Consider the following 20101-nt stretch of genomic DNA (forward strand, 5'->3'; position numbering starts at 1 on the left):
CATGGATCATGCTCTTTTTCACCAATTGTTTAAGTTTCTGTTAATGGTTCTATGTTTCTCTTTACTACTTTTTGTTGGTGTTCCCCAAGGTTCCATTTAAGTTCACTTCACCCTCTTGGCTTTAATACGTTTCCAACACTGAAAATCTTCGGCTTTTAATGTTCTTTGCCTGATCTCATTCCTTCCTTAACTAAAGTGTGTTATGCTTTTTCTGGAGAATAAATCAGAAATCTAATTTGTATATGACAGGTAAAAAATGGTTATGGTTAATGACATTTATACTATGATATATATTTATTTAAATTTATTATTGTCCATGGTTAAAGTCTTATTTGATATATTACTGATTTTATAACTTTTGTTTCAGTTAGTAGGTTGTTCTATTCAAAATGTGGGTAAATCCAGAGTAAAAATATCTTTTCATAGAGAAAAGGAAAAATACACCAAGATGCTGATGTCACAGTCCTGCAGCTGTAGTCCATGTTTGGAAGTGAGCTTTGCATGCACAAACATGCAATGCCCTCAGGGGCTTACTGTAATATAGGAAGGAAGACACCACATGTACACAAATTGAGAACTGCTGCATGCATGCATACATTTTCCATAAAGAGAAAAGAAAATTCCTGAATGAGAGGGGCTCTAGTTGAGCAGTTAAACTAAATTAATATCCAGACATGACTCTTCAGAGTATTAAATTAATGAGATAATTTTCTCAATGTAGCCTTTGCTTCTGCTACAGTAGAAAGTAGTAACTTACAAAATATTGTCCCACAATTAAAAGCTCCTGTTACCTTGAGAGTAGAGGAACAAACCATACTTCCTAGTTTGTTGCCTATAATTGAATGTGCTGTGCCTCCTTAACACCCAGAATTCACCTAGATGCCACAGTTATCTGCTGTTCTTGTTTTGCCTAGAGCTGTATTCTGCTTGTTGCTTTCAGAACACACCGTGAATTAAAAGGCAACAAAAATTTAAAATGTTACAGTAGTCCTTTTATCAACTAGTTTTCAAGGATTCCTATTGTCCTTCCCCTTGACACTGACACTTAAAGTACTATAAGCTAGGAGAAAATAATTGCCCAAATGATGGGTTCTAGTGAGTAAGGTGTCACAACTGGAATGCTGACAATTTCAACTTGGTCTCATGATATAGCCGATGTGTCCCAATTTCTCTTCAGTTTTTACTACTGTGTGTGTGTGTTTTGAGACCATGCCTTCCCTTCCCCTCAGCTTCTCTATTCAATTCAATAATATCTTGTGACTGAGATTAATAACAGTTAGGTACAAGTTTACTTGCATTCTAGGTTCCAGTGCTGGTGGTGGGTCGCTTTGGGGTAAGGTGAATTTGAAACCTATAAGAATACTAGGCTGGATCAATGGGACTCCACTAACTGGATGCTCCGGCAGGAATAGTCTCATACCCCCCCCCCCACCCAAATCTGCTCTGGAGGTTTGTTGGATCATCTGGGAAAGTGTGGAAGTTGGTACAGAGTACAGCAGAGGGAAGTGGGGGATTGCTGAAAATTGCTTCCTCTTCCTTCCTACTAGTGAGTCCAATAAGCAGACTGAGAGGCTCTGCTAGATTGGAGTTTTATTTACACATGGAAAATGCCCTTCATTGACAGAGGGAGAAATATGAATACAACCCATTATCTTTGCCACAGAATTTTGACTAATGGAACAAATGTTGGCTAAAGTACTCTGATTTTACTTAATTGATATCAACTGAAGCAATATAACTCAGATAAGCAGCAATGCAAATGAGAATATTTAGACTGCAAAGTAGTGTTCCTGGAAAGGAACGATACAAAGCTAGGCTAAACAATGGAAGCTCTGTAGACTCTTGTTCCGGCTGTGTTTTAATTTAGAGTTGCTACTTAGCCTGAGAATGGATGCTGGAATTATTATATTATGTTAGAATGTTGGACTAGTTCAAATCCATCTTCAGCCCTTGTTCTCACTGTGACCATGACTGTGACCATAAGTATATCTCAGCCTGAGCAACCTTGACAGGATTGTCGTGAAGACAAAATCAGAGTGGGTAGATAAGGCAAAGGGGAGAATAAGGTATACTATCCTGAACATTCTTGGGGCAAGGGTAGAATGAACATGTTATTCATAAATAAAATAATGCAGACATTAAATATGTTAATAGCATATTCATACATTTCCGAAGCATCAATGAGGACAGAGATGAAGGTGGGAAATTGAGGAAATGGTGTTTGTGTTACTAACTGGGGAAAAAGATGCTTGGCACTATCCAGCATGGTTAAACATATTTAAAACCATTGAAATAAATAGGTTTAAATGTGCCTAACATGTATGCGCAACAATTCAAAGTGGGCATGGATTCTGATTTCATTAATGCAATCAGTTGTGAAGAACACATAACCTGTTGGTATATTGCCCATTTTATTAACGTTTCTGCAGTGATTTAGATTGCAAATCACAATGTCCTGGAAAAATATTTATATCACCTCATTCTGCCGTGTGTGTATTGTGCATACATGCCATATTTTGGACAAGGAATGAAGATTCAGCTTAAGATATAACTGAAAGTCATTCCACATTGACCTTCTAATTTCTTCTTTTTTAAACCCTAATTATGTGAATTGGCCATTAGGGAGGTGTCCTAAGGAACATCTACTGCAAATGAAATCTCCTTACAACACAGACATTATGAATATATCATATGCATCCAGTGTCATAGATGAGAGGAAGTTGAACAACTTGACTTGCAGCATTCTTAGCTTGACATACAGTTGCTTAATCTGTTTTCTTTTTTTACAACATGTTGAAAATGTGTATAGGAGGCAAACTTGATGCATAAAGAAATACTTTCAAATACTTTCATCAAGTGATTTGAATTTATACACTTCGTTAGGCATTTAACTACTGGAAGCAGATTTTTTGTCTCAGTGTTGTTGTCTCAGATTTGCTCTCAGAGAAAACCCAGATGCCTAGATCAGGTTCAGTGTCCTGACTCCAAGGAACATTCTACAAATATTGTGTTGGCATCCATCCACCCACCAGGGGTGAAGTGAAACCACTGGATAATCACAGCACCTGTTGTGACTGAAAAGTTTAGTAACTCATAACTGCTGTCTCCTGAATTGTTTTTGTTGCATTAGCATCACCAAAGAGACCTTTCTGGGATGCAAGCCTGGGTAGTATGTACAGAGGTCCTGGGCTGCCCAGATGACAAGACCTCAATGATGTGGCACCAGCTAGGCTGTAGGAGTTGCCAGAAGGAGGTGTATAAGACAATATTCAACCATCTTAGGACTTCACTCCGGATTTTACTGGTACTCACTGTTGAATAGTGGGTAGACATAGCAGACGACACAGAGATTCTTCAAAACATCTCTTTATTTGTAAGCTGGAACAGAACTGAACCACAAACAGCTCAGCCGGCCTGCTTTTGTAGGCAGCCGGCTGTCAACATTGTAGCAACAACAACCCAGGGTTTCCCGCCTAAAATAACTGACGTGGACCTGAGTGAAAACTACATACACAATACTCCTGGTGGCCAGGGTGAGAACTTCAATACATAACACTCACCATGAAGTTGTTACAGTAAGTGCCACACTTTTTAATCAAAAAAGAGAGAGGTGCTGGGACTGTGTACTTTTGAGTACTCCCTGGAAAAAAGTACTAGGTTTATTCCTTAGCCTTTTCCTTTCCTGAAGATGTCCTGCAAGACAGCAGGTACAGATTTTTCTTCTGTGTTTACTCCCAAAGCCTTTCTCACAAATGAATATAGCCGCAAGGTAGTGAGGTTTAGGAACAGAATTTTCTTTTTCCTAGTGTAGAAAAAAGGAACTGATTTATATTTCTGGAGTATCAAATTGAAAGAAATTATCCATTTATAGTACATATTTCATTCTCTAGTATCTTATCAGAAACGAAAGTGGGTGAAAATGATGTATTATGAATATTACAGACCCTTAAGCAATAAAAAGCTATTTGAGCCCTTGCTGGAATTCCACTCTAACACTTAGGAAAGGTACGGTATAAAAGTGGGAGATGAGGTTTGCTGACTCAGTCAGCATAACAACCAACAACACCTTTACAAGTCTTTGTGTCCTGCATTTCTAATGTTTCTTCATAATATTGTTACATGCCACCCCAATCTCCATGAGGATCACAGCTGTATCTGCATTTCCAATTTATCAGTTGAAATGGTAAACTTAAGGGTCACCAATCAAATGACCTGCTAATGATGAAGCCTGAACCAACAATTTAGAAATTCAAGGGACTAAAACTTTTCCCCAGTTTGTTGAGCAATAACAGAGTTTGATTAACTTGGCCGAGTGTGCAGACCGACTGCCCCTGGTAACTACAGCAAACAATGCAGTAATACTAGCAACTTGCACTTACTCTTTCTTAAAACACAGAGGTTCATTTTGTATGAGCTGTTCTTCAATGCTATAATTAATAATTATTCACTTGCTATGGCAGAGTATAAAATCTGAGCCTCTCATATATTTTGGCCTCTATTTACTGAACCCTGTTTTGTTTTTTACATTTCCTGCTGTTATTCTGTTATTAAAGCCAAACAATCACTCCAGGAAATGTGGACAGGGAGGAGGGTAGTTTGAAATGAAAATGCTTTCCAGCTTCCTTTTTTTCCACTTTTCTGTTCCTTCCGCCATACCCTCCCTCAGATAAAAGGGGGGTGTACAAAGCAGGAAAGTTATGTGGAGATCCTTGTGTGGATGGGATCTGTTTGATTTAGTTTGAGGCAGCATCACCAGACCTTATCTCCCAAACATGTATTTTAAGGCTAATGCTCAGCCCTGGAACATGATGATGATATGAGGCATGTATAAAATACTAATAGGTACTCCAAACATGCCCCGCACCTGAAATTAAAGAGTTTCTAAAGCAGCTAAGTGATTTTAGTGCCAATTTTGGCTCTAGTACCTTTCAGAAACTGAGCACTAATTCTGAGGAGAAAAGGAGAGGTTAAGGCAGAGGGCCTTCTTGGTAGTGGTGTCCTCCCTGTGGAACATCCTCCCTTCAGATGTCAAGGAGTTAAAAGAATTGCACAACTTTTAGAAGACATCTGAAGGCAGCCCTGTATTGGGAGGGTTTTTAATGCTTGATGTTTTTATGATATTTTTAGATATGCTGTAAATCTGTCCAGAGCGGCTGGGGAAACCCAGCCAGATGAGCGGAGTACAGTGGTACCTCAGTTTACGAACTTAATCCGTTCTGGAAGTCCATTCTTAAACCAAATCTGTTCTTAAACCGAGGCACGCTTTCCGTAATGAGGCTTCCTGCTGCCGGTGCCCTTCCACTATTCGGCTTCCGTTCGTAGACCAAGGTAAAGTTTGCAAACTGGGACACTACTTCCAGTTTTGCGGAGTTTGTAAACCGAATAGTTCGTTAACAGGACTGTTCGTAAAGCGAGGTACCACTGTATAAATAATAAAGTTGTTGTTATCTTCCTGTATTTCCCCTGGTACCACGACATATTCCATTTTATGGAAATTCTTCCTTTACTATTCTTGCCTGTTAGAACACATTAAAACTAACGTGTAAAGCTTTCTTTAATACTTTGCTGCTCTCAAGTATCCTAACTAACTGCTGTGGCAAGCCTGTCCAAGTTACTTCTGTAAACAACAGCTGTGGTTCAAGTGCAGTCCTATGTCTTTTTGGTAGCCATACCACACCTAATATTGTGGGACTGTCTGACGAAGGGCCTCAGCTGTAGTTCTTAGCGTATGGGCAGGCACATCTGAAGACAGTCAGTCCTCAAATTATACTACATAATTTTACACTTCTGATAATTGTTTGTTTCTTTGTGCATACACAGATTTGTAGTTGATGCATGCCTTGGATGTATAAGGTTCCAGGTGTATTCTCTGGCACCTTTAGTTAAGGAGCCTGGCCAGCAGGACTGAGAAAGATCCCCACTGGAAACCCTGGAAAATGAACAATACTTGATTTTATGGACAAGTTAACAATATAAGGCAGTCTCATCTATATGAAGGGAGCCCTTCCCTGCACTTTTACAGGCCAAGTGCACATTTTAAAAAGGCAATAATGTAGAATTGCTTAACTCTGGGTGTGTGTTTTAAACAATTATGTACGTTTTGTGCTGCTATTCATGTACATTGCTGCTTTAAAAACATTGCACACTGAATAGCACTTAAAAAAAACAACAACCCACCACCACCACCAAGCATAATACTGACTATGCAGCAAAGGGCCAGTCATGTATTCTTCCACATACCACTAAATGCAGTGTTAAAATACTCAAATTAGCAGCTGCAAATTAAGGACCTACAGAACTTGAGGCAAGCAATTAACGTCTGTGCCTATCTAATTGCTGCTGATCTTAGCAAGAGAGACCATACTTATGCATTATGTAATTGATGGTGGAAAGTATTGTCTCCAGCCTACTTAGCAAGACTTCACTGAGAAGATGATTAAGCAGGCAGAGGGTTGCCTATTGTGACTTTGGGGCTTCTTCAGTGCCACCAGCCCTGGGCTTCTACAAGGAGTGCTCCCCACATGAATTGTAATCCATAGCCCAGCCTTCATTTTTCAAACATTTTTCTAATGTTTGTGACATGAGGCAAAATGCAGGTACTATGCAATAAATAAGAATACAATTTTTCTTATGGCTTTTTTTTTGGCGAGAAACTTTCAGAGTTTAGGAAAAGCAGATCTCACCAATTAGACCAATGAGAAGGCAAGAGTGAAACATCCAGTGTGTTTTGTTTTTAAGCCTTTTCTGCTGGTCTTCCCTGGTGGAAAAGTAGAGAACAAGGTTACAATATCAATACCAGTTGCTGGGAATTGCAGATGGGCAGAGTGTTGTTGCGCTTAGGTTCACCTGGTTGGCCACTGTGAGAACAAGATGTTGGAATAAATGGGCTATTGGCTTGATCCAGCAGGGCTCTTACGTTCTTATGCTACTCAGTGGCGTAGCGTGGGTTGTCAGCACCCGGGGCAAGGCAAGTAATTTGCGCCCCCTAACCCGTGGATTTTAGCAGGGGGCAGAGAGCTGCAAGTGTGAGCGCACGCCCCCCCAGATGTTGCGCCCAGTGCGGCCGGCCCCCCCTGCACCCCCCACGCTACACCACTGATGCTACTCAATGGAAAACAACTCAGATATTCAGGATTTTAGTGTAGTTGTGATTGGGAAGTAGTTTCAAAAACAAAAGGAAGCAGCAATGAGAGGTCATGAGCTTTCTTACTCCAGATCATATTCACATTTAGGGAGAATAGGTAAGGTTCCATTCGCAGAGAGAGCAAGACTTTATACAAAATGTATTGGTGTAAAAAAGTTACAAGAAAGACCTTTGGGATCTGCTGCAGGGATCTGCTGCCACAAGCAGGGGATTGATGACGAAAGAGTGATGAGTGCTTTTGATAGGTAATGTAATTTTCGGAGGACCCCAACAGCAGCGCAGCAGGAGATTTGAGGTGCAGCTTTCAGTTTTCTTGTATGTAACCCAACTGCCTTGCTTCCAATTCATCACTGTATCGCTGTCTTTCAGCAGCTCTGGTTCCTGCCTCACCCCAAGCTGCTAAATCCCTGCGCATCTTGTGGTGGGGTGGAGAGAAGTGACAAGAAGTCAGTCTATATCACCCTCCAATGTAGTCTCTTTCAAAACAGACAAAGAAAAAAAGGGGAGAAAATACTGCTTATGATGCCGGTTAACTAGCGGAGGAATAGGATGCAGAATGTAAAACGGGTCTTCCACTTGCTATTTACTCTCCTGGTCCTCCATGCAGTGCACTGCCTAAGCATATATATATATGCCGTATCCCATGCACGTTCATTTCAGTGGAGCGTATTTTGGAGTAAACATGCATACGACTGGCTTCCCTCCCTCCTGTAGTCTATCATGCCTTCTTTTTCGACCAGCTTATCTCACAGCATCTTCCATCCCTTTCTAAGTTCCTCTTCCATGCCCCTCTTCCTGTTCTAAACTACTCGTGGTGTTGCAAAGTCTGTGCCAGGGATCAGGAACCTGTGGACCTCGAGATGCTGCTGGACTACAATTCCCATCAACCCTGACCACTTGCCATGTTGGCTGGGACTGATGACATCTGGGTCACAGGTTCCCCATTCCTGGTCTGTACCGGCCCAGCTTTGAAAGCTGCATCCTCCCCGACCCACTTTCCTCGCCGCTCCTATTGCATTTCAGCCCTCCCATTCATTCCTCCCCTCTGCCCTCCTGCCGCTTTTCTCCTGCCTTCCTCCCGTCGACTCCCCTTCGTCCTTTGATGCACAGCTTGCCCCCTTCGACCGCATCCCTCCCTCCCTCCTCACGCCTCCCGATCTCCCCCTTCAAGCCCCCCCGCTCCTGCTATCTGCCGTGAGTTCCCCCACGGCCCAACCAAGTAGGGAGCCTGGGAAAGCATGTGTGTCCCTTTAAGAGCCTTCTTTCTTCGTCTCACGTGTATGATCAGCTGACAGTGACGCTACAGGGGGAAACTCTCCCTGTTCCTGAAACATCGGGCGCTGCAGCGGGTTGCACGGGCGCCTGGTTGGGCTGGGCTCGTGTTTTGCTTCTCAGGCGTCTGCTGGGTCTGGCTGCAAAAGCAGCGCTGCTACCGTTGCCCAGTGCTTGCTCGCTGAGACTGAGCGAAGAGGGAAGCGTGCCGGGCTCTCGCGGGCAGAGACGGTGCAGGGCGAGCAGCGGTGCATTGGCAGCCTCGGAGATCCAGTCCTTGCCCATCCAGTTACTGAGACCGCTGACCGAGATCTCCCTGATTCCCGCCCCCCGGGAAGCTTCCTCACAGCGACAGCAACTCCATACCGTAGTCCCTGAGATTTTTCCTTCCTTAGGAGCCGCTGAGACGACAGCCACTTCTTATCAGTCTCCAGACGTTTTCACCCACCTTGAGACTGCTTGATAAGAAGCAGGCTACTCTGTGACCTATTAACGCCTAATCCCAGTTGTTACCCTGGTTCATGGATTATCTGGTAGGTACTTGACTTAAACTGAATGAAATCGCCCTACCCAATACATTTCTAGTTTGTTTCCAATTCTGCACGTTCCTACGTCTTGATATCTGTATGCTTTTTTATTTTAAATAATGGTTCATGGTGACAGCACATGATAAAAGGTCTCTTGGATTTAACAGAGAATTGTTTGTGCTTTTTGAATAAGTGAAACTTAGTTGTTCTGTGACGGTCCTTTTAGCATCAGTTTCACAAACAAACCTGAGTTTCTCTCTATTGTTGACAGGGTAGGGTGATGGGAAGAGGCTTTCCCTATTGTGTCTTGTGAGCTCTCGATTAGGAAATTGCATTCCTCATGCTCCAGGGTTTTTTATCAGACTTAAAACTATTAAAGGCCAGTGAGCAAGAGTGGTTTTCCTAAAGAGGACTATAATACCACTCATTTGGTTATTAGACTTCTAAACGCCTGACCTTGGTCACTAGTTTTCCTCCTAAATGTATAAACAGAGGGAACGCTTGAATGCATCAAACTGAAAGTGGGCATTTGTAGTTCTTTACCTGACTAGTTTGGTATTCAGCAGTAACACTTAGCAGTCTTTAATGACTGTTGCCCTTATTTGTACAAAAAGAGATTTTATCTCGGGTGTTTGCTCCAAGGTTGAATGACTTTTCAGGTTCATGAAAACACTGGCAACTACAAATCCGAATTGCGGTTACATATGAAATAAGAACTTTACAGTAACGTGTTTGCTTGGATGATTTTTCAAATCTAAAGTAAAACAAAACAAAGTTTAGCTAACTGGTAGTAAACAAACACACATGGTTTGGTGTGCTTGTGTGTTGATATACTTTCTGTTGCTGGATTTATGACTGGAGTATAAAGAAGCAGTGATGTTTTTCTGTGCTTTTCAAACAACTCACTTCTTTGCATTTCAGAATACATCTTGCCACTTAATGGTTAACACTTGCTTGCAAGTAATTAAAGTAAATTATAAGCTATTTAGTCATAAAGTGTTAGTGTTCTGATATGCTGCTGCGTGGAAGAGGTGTGAGTTGCTATATCTTCTTGGTTTCAGATTCTTATAAAGTAGTTGAGAAGTAAAGGAATATATGAAGAGATGCCAACTTATGTGACCAACATCTGTGCAGACTGCACCTGTGAAACTTATAGTATAGTTTCTTGAAATTTCACTGCTTGAGTTCTCAAATTGTCAAAACCTCATAGGAAAGGCCTGTGTGAATAAATTGGCCCATAAAATCTATGTGTAAGATTGGTTTAATTATCCTAACAGGAATTATAATTTTTTTTTACTTTTTGATATTTTGAGGTGGAATGTGCTTCTGTTTGTGAGACCAAAATTTTTTTTTGGGTGGGTGGGGGCCTGCTTTAAATAAGAGTTACCTTAAAAGGCTAACAAATTTAGTATGGTGTAAGCTTTTGTGGACAACAGTCCATTTCACCAGATGTATGAAGTGTTATGCTGAATTTCAGGTATATAGTAACATATTTGAGAGGAGGGGCAGAATTGTAATTGTGAGCTCAGAAGGAAATGAGATGTAGAAAGTGCAGATACAGTGATAATTATGTAATTAACAAAACTGTATTTGGTGAATAATATCCTGGTATTTGTAAACCAATTAACACATGTAGTATGCTAATAAAAGTACAACTACTTTGTCCCAATTCAATTCACAGGAGATGGAATCCACCCAAGAGTTTGCAAAGAACTTAAATGTGAAATTGACCTTCTCACAAAAATATGTAACTTGCCTCTTACATCAGCCTCCATACCTGAGGATCAGAAAACAGCCAATGCAACACCAATTTTTTTTTGAAAGGGAACCAGGGAGGATCCTGGAAATTACAGGCCAGTTAACATCTGTCCCATTAAAACTGGTGGAAAGTATTTATAAAGATAAAATAACCAAGCATATAGAAGAGTTAAGCCTTACTGAAGCAGAACTAGCATTGCTTCTGCAAGGGAAAATCCTATCTCATGAACCTATTCAAGTTCTTTGACAGTGTCAAGAAGCATTTAGATAGAGGTTGACATAGTGTATTTTCAAAAAGCTTTCATCTTGTTCATAAACAATCTAGAGTTAGAAGTGAGCAGTGAAATTGTTCAGAGTAGTTAAAACAAAAGGAGACCACAAAGATTTCCAAAAGGACCTTTCCAAACTGAGTAGTGAAGGACTAGAAATGAGACCAGGGGTCCTTCACTGCCAGTTCAGACCCCGGCATAAGCAGATATGTGAAATTAATGGCCCCTCCTCCCACGTGCATCACTTTACACTTGTTTACATTGAACTGCATTTGCCATTCAGGACAGATAGAAGAAAGTACTTCTTCATACAACACATAAACTATGGTGCTTGTACCTACAGAAGCCAGTGATGATCCCCAACCTAGATAGCTTTAAAAGAGGATTAGGCAAATTCATGGAGGAGAGGGTTGTCAATGGTTACTAGCCATGAGCTGTTATAGCAGTAATGATTCTGAATACCAGTTGCTGAAAATCACATGAAGGGAGTGCCGTTTTGCTCAAATCTTCCTTGTAAGTTTCCCACGGGCATGTGGTTGATCACTGTGAGAACAGGATGCTGGGCTAGATGTGCTATCAGCCTGATCCAGGATCCTCCTCTTGCGTACTTATTGTAATTCGGCACTTTCATGATCTCCTTGAAGTTTTTTGTTATGATGTTCTGTATTGTTACTAATCTACAACACATACTGGGCAATGGCACTAACCTCTTGTAGGGCTTGCTTCCAGAGAGCTCACCAACCTAAAACAGTTATTCAGCAGTAATAGCAGTTGACAAAACAGAAATACAAACAAAGAAATTAGTCTCTATTTATTGGACATGGTTGCCAACTGTGGCAACTCTATTACAGGACATAACAATGTCATTTTACAACATTAGGGATTCATTAACCTGCTCGTCTTGCAGTATGAGGTATGCCACCCTCTGCCAGCAATGCTCTTCTTGGCAAACAAACCAGTCTTTGTACAAAGGAATAAACAGACAGAAATTTGTCATCAGAAATGACAATGTTAAGAAACCGGGGGGGTCGGGGGTGGGGGAGACTTCGGCATCTGGAATACTCTGTAACTGACCTTAGAAGTACCAATCTTTGAACAAAGAAACTTCAAAGAGAAACTGGAATGTGAAACAGCTCATTCACAGTTCACCAGGAGTTTCAGTTCTATCAATTCTGGACTGAGCTTGTCAAAGGTGTGTGTTTTTTAAAAATTAATGCTACATTTGTTGATTGGCTTACCAGTCATTGATCACCAATGACTGTTTTGTGAATGATCACAAAATTATCACTTTCAGTACTATCCCACATTTCATTTACCTCTAACCTCTCCTTCCTTCCTTCCTTCCTTCCTTCCTTCCTTCCTTCCTTCCTTCCTCACTCACACACTAAGACACACCAACCTCACCTGTAACTTAGGATCTTAGTTCATGAAGTGAACTGTAGTCTGTGAAAGCTTATGTCATAATAAATTGGTTTGTGTTTAAGGTTCGGCAAGACTCTCTGTTGTTTAAAATGGGAGCAGTATTTGACCGAAATAGATTTCTATAGCTCTTTGGTTAGCGTACCTTACTGCATCTCCCTAAAATGAAAACAAAAACGAACAGTTTACTGCTGGAAAAAAATAAAATGGTGAGGTATGAGAGAGTTTGCACATTATATTTATGTGTAAAGGATTCATTTGTCTCCAAAACATTTGTTGAACAGATTGTGTTCAGTCTTTATGCTGGGAAAGAAGATGTTTAACGAGATGGTATGTTTCTTTTTAAGAGCTTAGTTAATGGACCACTAGTAATGAACTTGAATGTTCCAAGAGCAAGCATGCTGCAGCTCCCTGGCAACCTGGAAATTTCTCAAGTGGTTTTCTGGAAACTTGTATGTAGATAAATCTGTCTCTCATATGTTTTTGAAGGAAACATTGAAATGCATGACTTCTGCAGAACTCTGTTGAACACTTAGTATATTTAATTGATTTTGAAATAGGCTCATGTATGTGGGAAATTTACAAAATGCTCTTAGCTGAGCTCAGACTGACCTATTTCTCAGCTTCTTGCCCTTCCCTTCTGCTGTCTTACTGCATGCAGCCTCACTGTTTGCTAATGGTGTGCGTTGTGAAAATATGACATACTTGCTTTTCTTTCTTTTAAAATGTTTTCAGCACCTGCTCTTGCTGTTCTTAAAATGTACCTGCATCAGTTCTTTTTCTGCCATAACTCACACAAAGGATGGTACCCTATTATATTTATGATACCTTTTATGAAATGTGAGACTAGAATTTCAAATCCCTACTTTTTGACATGTCTAGTTGTTATGGGTTGGTAGGCTGCTTGATTTGCTATGTATGCAAGGAAAGACAGAATAATAGAGTTTGGAACTTTAATATAATTTCTTTTCCCACTTCTTGCAAAAAAAAACAACAACAACCCCGACCTCTTAAACAAAACTAAAAACAGAACAATAATCATAACTTGTGCATGTACATATTTTTCTTAATGATACAGGTTTGCCATCTTTTTCAAAATGGCAGATTCAGCCCGTTGCATGTTCAGCAGGCCGTGGCTTTGGTGGATCTAACTTCATAGAATCAGATTGCAATAATGCTAATGTTGGACGTATCTTGTGATGGATGACCAACACTTTTTAAATGTTGGTTGCCTAGGCCATGTAAATTGCCTCATTTTTGTTTTAAAAAGCTGTCTAGAAAGCTTCATGGATAAATCTGTGCTAGTAGTTGGGCTTCAAAATCAAGAAACTTATAATTGCATGAACGATTTACAGCTTCCAATATAAGTTTGTCTATAAAACTGTTTTTAGCCATGTTTGTATCTAGAATAATTTAGAGAAGTGGCTTTCAAATGGTCTCTGAAGGGAATCCGAGGTTCCCTTGGAAGCTGATCAAGTATTCTTCAGTAGGAATAATAGTAGTTGGTAACAGCAGCCAAGTATCCCTGAAACATTCCTTGGCTACTGCTGCCAATTTCCCCCTAAAATACTCAGTATTTGGGAAGTGTTATGTTATAGCATATAATCTCAGCTGGCAGATGATGGTGAGGGCCAGTGTGTCACCCTGTGTGTCACAGGGTCCATCTACTTGTGATTGCAATGAAGTGATTTCTTCCCCAAATATTGCAGTTAGCTTTTGAAAGAAAATTCATATTGGTATGTGTGTGTGTGTGGGGGGGGATTTCACAAACATTGTGACTGTAGAGCAGAGCTTTCCAAAGTGTGTGTCGTGATGTTAGTGTGTGGGTTGCATTGTGTAGGTGTGTCATGCAAACGCTCCCCACACTCCTCCCTGGGCTGGAAAGGGGTTAGTCTAACCTCCAGTTTGCTAGTAAAACTGAATTACTGTGTCACGAAATGATGCATGTCTAAAAAGTGTGTCACCAACATGAAAAGTTTGGAAAGCTCTGCTGCAGAGGGTGAACTTTAGCACTCGTCTCCTGGATGCTGCAATCCAGATACTCCCCCCCACCACTGGATCTGGCTTTTAGTTGTTAAAAAGGACATGTTGTAAATGCTAATCATATTGTTAACACCAATTGGTAATTAGACCCTACAGTCGATCACTGTTTTGAGGTGGAGCACAAGGAGGAGAGTGATGCCTGAGTTCATGGCTAGTCTTGTATCCTTGTGGGGGCAGATGACAGGGCAAGTTTTGATTTTGTTCCCCTGGCTATGACGGATCACTCATCATCACTCATCGTTGTGCCTGAGGTGAGTGCAGAGTAGCCCTGGACACCAGCTCTGTCACCATGGTGATGGTGACATCTACCTCACACTGCCATCAGTTATGTTGATTTCATGGAAGAGGAAGCAAACAGCAAGATTAGAGTCATGCAGGAGAATCCCCAGAGCTCTAAAAGGCTTGTAGTTTTGGGAGGGGAAAAGGATGCTGATTGAGAAGCCCCTATCCCTACACTCACTAATGTAAATTTGATTCCTAGTCAACCCTCAATAATGCAAGAACAAAAATATATCTCTAATAAAGCCATGAAACAGAGAAAAGTGCCAAATAAAAACCAGGCTTATGACTTGCTTTAGGCCAGGGGTCAGCAAACTTTTTCAGCAGGAGGCCAGACCACTGTCCCTCAGACCTGGGGTGGGGGGCAGTCTATATTTTGGAAAAAAAAAATATGAACGAATTCCCAGGGCCCACAAATAACCCAAAGATGTATTTTAATAAAAGCACACATTCTACTCATGTAAATACACCAGGCAGGCCCCACAACTAACCCAGAGATATATTTCAAATAAAAGGACACATTATACTCATGTAAAAACACGCTGATTCCTGGACCATCCACAGGCCGGATTTAGAAGGCAATTGGGCCGAATCTGGCCCCTGGGCCTTAGTTTGCCTACCCATGCTTTAGGCAGTTGGCCCTGAATCTGTTGATTTTTGTTTCTTTCTTAAATAGATCCTTCAAGCCTGAAATATTTGCTCTAGGATAGCCTTCCCCTTTGTAAGCTGGTTAACATGGAAATGGTTCCATGAAAGTAGAAAGATTGAAAATAGTAAGGGATATTGATTAAATAACAGAAACTTTCTATCAAAATAACAACTCCTGAGAATAGGAAGAGTGGGAATTCCCTACAACGATGTAATTTTCAAATACTTCTCACACGTGGCATACACTGTGCAAAGATGCTGTTAATATGGCAGAATGAATATATTCAGTGTTGATCTTAGGTTGGTATTATAGAGTGATTTAACCACAATTCAACATTGTTGACAAAGTAAGATGAAGAGCATTTTTAAGCTGCAAGTTGTGCTGATAAATGGTGTGTGATAGGTCTGGAATGTTTTACATGCCCATAAAAAGGTAAAAGGTAAAGGTACCCCTGCCTGTACGGGCCAGTCTTGCCAGACTCTAGGGTTGTGCGCTCATCTCACTCTATAGGCCGGGAGCCAGCGCTGTCCGCAGACACTTCCGGGTCAGCGTGACAAGCTGCATCTGGCGAGCCAGTGCAGCACACGGAACGCCGTTTACCTTCCCACTGGTAAGCGGTCCCTATTTATCTACTTGCACCCGGAGGTGCTTTCGAACTGCTAGGTTGGCAGGCGCTGGGACCGAACGACGGGAGCGCACCCCGTTGCGGGGATTCGAACCGCCGACCATGCGATCGGCAAGTCCTAGGCGCTGAGGTTTTACCCACAGCGCCATTCTTGTGATTATATAATATGTCAACAGGACACACTCCTGATAAAAGCTTCCCAGCTATCTTTTTGGTCTTTTTGCAGGGCTCCTATGTATTTTAAAGCTTCAAAATAAATCTGCAGGCAAAGCTTTCGCCATCCTTGTTCAAATTCTTTAAAAGTACTGGTGATCTGCCTTGGGAGTGGTGGAGGGGTTGCAGCAAGCTTGCTACATGTTTGTAGTTAGGAAAATTGGACAACTGCAGATACACTTTTGATAGAGGGCTTTTCTGAAGAGTCAGTTGGCAAAACACAAGGGCAGGAGATGGGAAAATGAGAGTAGCATAGCTTGGAGGTACTCCTGGATCCATCACTGTTGCTTGAGGCTCAGCTTGCCTTGGTAGCATGGAGTGCTTTCCATCAGATTTGGCTGGTGGCCCAGCTGCACCCTTATCTGGACAAAGATAGCCTAACTATTGTTGTCTGTGGTCTGCTAACCTTTAGGTTAGATTACCTTAACACACTATATATGTGAGGCTGCCTCCGATGACAGTTTAGAAATTTCAGCTGGTGCAGAATTTGGTGGGCAGTTTGCTTACCAGGGCCAGATGGTTTGGGCATACATCACTGTTTCTGGCCCAACTGCACTGGCTGCCGATCAGTTTCCAGGCCTAATTCAAAGTGCAGGATTTGACCTATAAAGCCTTAAATGGCTCAGGACAGCAATACCTCAAGGTCCGCCCTTCTCCATAAGAACCAAGCTAGACCCTGCAAAAGACCCTGATGTTGGGAAAGATGGAGGGCACAAGGAGAAGGGGACGACAGAGGACGAGATGGTTGGACGGTGTTCTCAAAGCTACAAACATGAGTCTGACCAAACTGCGGGAGGCAGTGGAAGACAGCAGTGCCTGGCGTGCTCTGGTCCATGGGGTCACAAAGAGTCGGACACGACTAAATGACTAAACAACAACAGAACCTGCAATCATAAACTGAGACCTTTCTTTGTGTGCCTCCTCCATAAGAGGTTCGGAGGGTGGTAACACAAGAACAGGCCTTTTCTGTGGTGCCCCCGCATTTGTGGAATGCTCTCCCCAAGAGGCTTTTCTGGTGCCTTCATTGCATACCTTTAGGTGGCAGGTAAAAACATTTCTCAATTACCAGGCCTTTGACTGATTAAATAATCAATGTCCTTTTAAATATGTTTGTGGGAGGAGGGTTATTTGGTGTTTGTTGTTTTGGTTATGTATTTTGTGTGTTCATTTTGTAGTTCTGTGTTGTGAACTATCTTGTGATCTTCAGATGAAGGGTGGCATACCAGTTTAATAAAGAAAATAATCATAATCATAAAACAGTATTGGATCATTATAATTTTTGTACAATGAGAACAAGAAAGTCCTGATTTGTAGACTGAGAGCACACCTCTTGAATATAAGACCCAGATGCATGTTTTGAAATACATCAAATCAGGAGACAATTTGACATGTGAAAGGGTAGAGCAGCTCTTCTTAATTCTGACAAACCTTCATTTTTTATAAGTCCTTGATAAACATGACAAATATGAAGAAGCAGACTCAGCAACAGCTCAGAAAATAAGATTAAATAAATTTCATGTAGTATTCATTGAGTTTCTTTGCCCCCCTTCTTTTTCCTCAGCTCTTTTTATAGAAATGATTGGTTGTGTCTGCTTCGCACTGCGGAGGCTGGAAGAGACATAATAATTTTCAGAGTATCATAAATAATTTTCTTTTTATGATAATGTTGATTGATTATCCTGTTTTGGATGTCAAGGAAGAGTTCCCTGGGAAGAGGTATTGATGGTTAAACAAGTCTGAGAATTGTAGGTCTGTGAACTACAGTTCAGACATTTTTTGGGGGGTGGGGTGGGAGCCATGACTGTTTAAAGTAGTTTGATAATGCTTTAAATTTATAGTGCAGATGAGGCTTGAGAGTGTGCTGCCTTGCCAAAGGACACCCGGTGAGCTCTCAACTGGGGACCTCTGAGTCTCATTTGTGTTCAATATACTACTATACCAAGTAAGAGCTGGATTAGTTTACAGAGGATAATCAGGGTTCATTTGAAGCAGGTTGTATGTATGTTCAATGCACCTTGGCAGTTGTCACTCTTGGTAACTCCAGCTTCTTCACATCTGTTGTTGACATGGATTATTGAGAGATCACCTGAACTGTGCAGTTTTCATGCTTTCAGCATGGAGTTAAATGATACCTAATTTGTTTCCAACACTTAGCAGTCCTTGGTCTCTATGCTCTCACACATTTGGCTTCTGTGCCTATGCAGAGCAATGTTCAGAAACTTGTACAATTAAACCAGTAAGATATTTTTGGTGTAGAGGTCTGCCACAGAAGCTAGTGTGCATGCCTGTTAGGGCATGGCCAACATTTTTCTGAGTTTTTGGTCATTTCTGTGTATCTGTGGTGTGTATTACAGCACTTTAATCATATGTACTATACAGTGGTACCTCGGGTTACATATGCTTCAGGTTACATACGCTTCAGGTTACAGACTCCGCTAACCCAGAAATAGTACCTTGGGTTAAGAACTTTGCTTCAGGATGAGAACAGAAATCGTGCTCCAGCGGTGCGGCAGCAGTGGGAGGCCCCATTAGCTAAAGTGGTGCTTCAGGTTAAGAACAGTTTCAGGTTAAGAGCGGACCTCCAGAACGAATTAAGTACGTAACCAGAGGTACCACTGTAAAATGTTTTTGAGACCTGTCTGTTTTTTGTTTGCTTTTGGCTATAGCCTGCATTCAGACTCTTCTACGTCTTGCTGGAGGGAAGGTGGTAAAAGAGGATCATACTTCCACCTTTGTATTTCTTCTCATGCCTATGGCCAATTTAAGAAATGCTAAGGGTATGGGAGCAAATCCCCCTTGATGGCCAGACACAATTGATGCCTGTTTTCCCAGTGAAGAACTCTTGCCCACATTGCCAAAGTCAAATGCATACTGATACGAAAATACTGCTGCTACTTTATTACTGATATACCCCTGTGGCTGTTCTTAAATCAGTGCACACCTGTGTGATTAGGAATTGCAACAAAAAAATCTTTATCTTTTATGCAAGTAAAATTAAATCAAAAGCTTGTTGTTTCTGTTTTTTAAAGTGCAGCTATTTTATAATGGGATACGTTGCAAGAGGAATCTTCAGGTTGGACTTTGGAACTTAAGTAACATTATAGAACAGTAATATTTATCTACTGTTGAATCAAGCATCGGCTTCAGTTCTGTGGAGTGATAACTTAGGTTTTATGTTTGCAGGGGAAACAGTCTCTCACTGGCTCCCTGTGGATACACATTGCTTATTTATTCCTGCATGATTTCTGAGAGCATTCCTTGGTGTGGATAGTTACAATATAGCATCATGACTTAGTTCCCTGTTGCTTGTTCCAAGGCTTTGATTAAGCATCAAATGAAGGTGCCTGGCAGTCTTGAATGTTTAACTTGAAACAACTTGTGAGTGCAAATGTTTTGTTTTCTCTTTCATGCTCACCATGTAAACTCCTTGCAGAAAACTGCAGTAAACTGTAAGTAAATGAAACTTAAAAATGGCCCACCATTGAAAACTTTGGCCGGTTATTGAACCTTTTCTTAAGAAATCCTAACTTACACACAGCACAATATTCCATTTGAAAGCCTGTCTTTTTGTTTTAAGTTTAGAGCATGAAAGTCCTAAAATATAAAATAAAATAAATAAAATAAAATAAAAGTAACTGTAATCAGGAAACAGGTCTCCCATTACATATTTCCACCATCCACTGAAACTCTTGTTATTTTCTGGCTCTTTTCATTCCATGTAATCCTTAATTAGTTGAACTGCTGCTATACACAGCCCCCCACCCAGGTAACTTTAAAAATATCATAAAGGTCATAAACTTCTAGCATTTTCTGCTGCTTTCCCCAGCAGCATAGCAAGCCTGGGGCAGACCAGTTGTTGAACTTTTTTTTAGCTTAGGGCTCCCCCTTTTTATACTTTCTTAT

The 20101-nt window shown here is 41.1% G+C and overlaps 1 protein-coding gene across 5 annotated transcripts in view; it reads left to right on the forward strand.

Moving 5' to 3' along the window:
* Positions 1–20101, forward strand: part of ARL15 (ARF like GTPase 15) — a 188032-nt gene that overhangs the window by 29772 nt on the left and 138159 nt on the right. The window contains exon 1 of one of the 5 annotated variants that reach the window (XM_083703706.1): positions 8415–8949. The exons of 1 other annotated variant lie outside the window; for it this stretch is intronic. In XM_083703706.1, coding sequence (XP_083559832.1) covers positions 8938–8949 — 12 coding nt within the window. In that variant the 5' untranslated portion in view covers positions 8415–8937. Of the gene's footprint in view, positions 1–8414; positions 8950–19631; positions 19648–20101 lie in introns of those variants that run through there. 3 more of the 5 variants (XM_083703701.1, XM_083703704.1, XM_083703702.1) reach the window with 3 other exon arrangements.

This window comes from Podarcis gaigeae, assembly GCF_964106915.1.
Source record: "Podarcis gaigeae genome assembly, chromosome: 11".
Classification (NCBI taxonomy): domain Eukaryota; kingdom Metazoa; phylum Chordata; class Lepidosauria; order Squamata; family Lacertidae; genus Podarcis; species Podarcis gaigeae.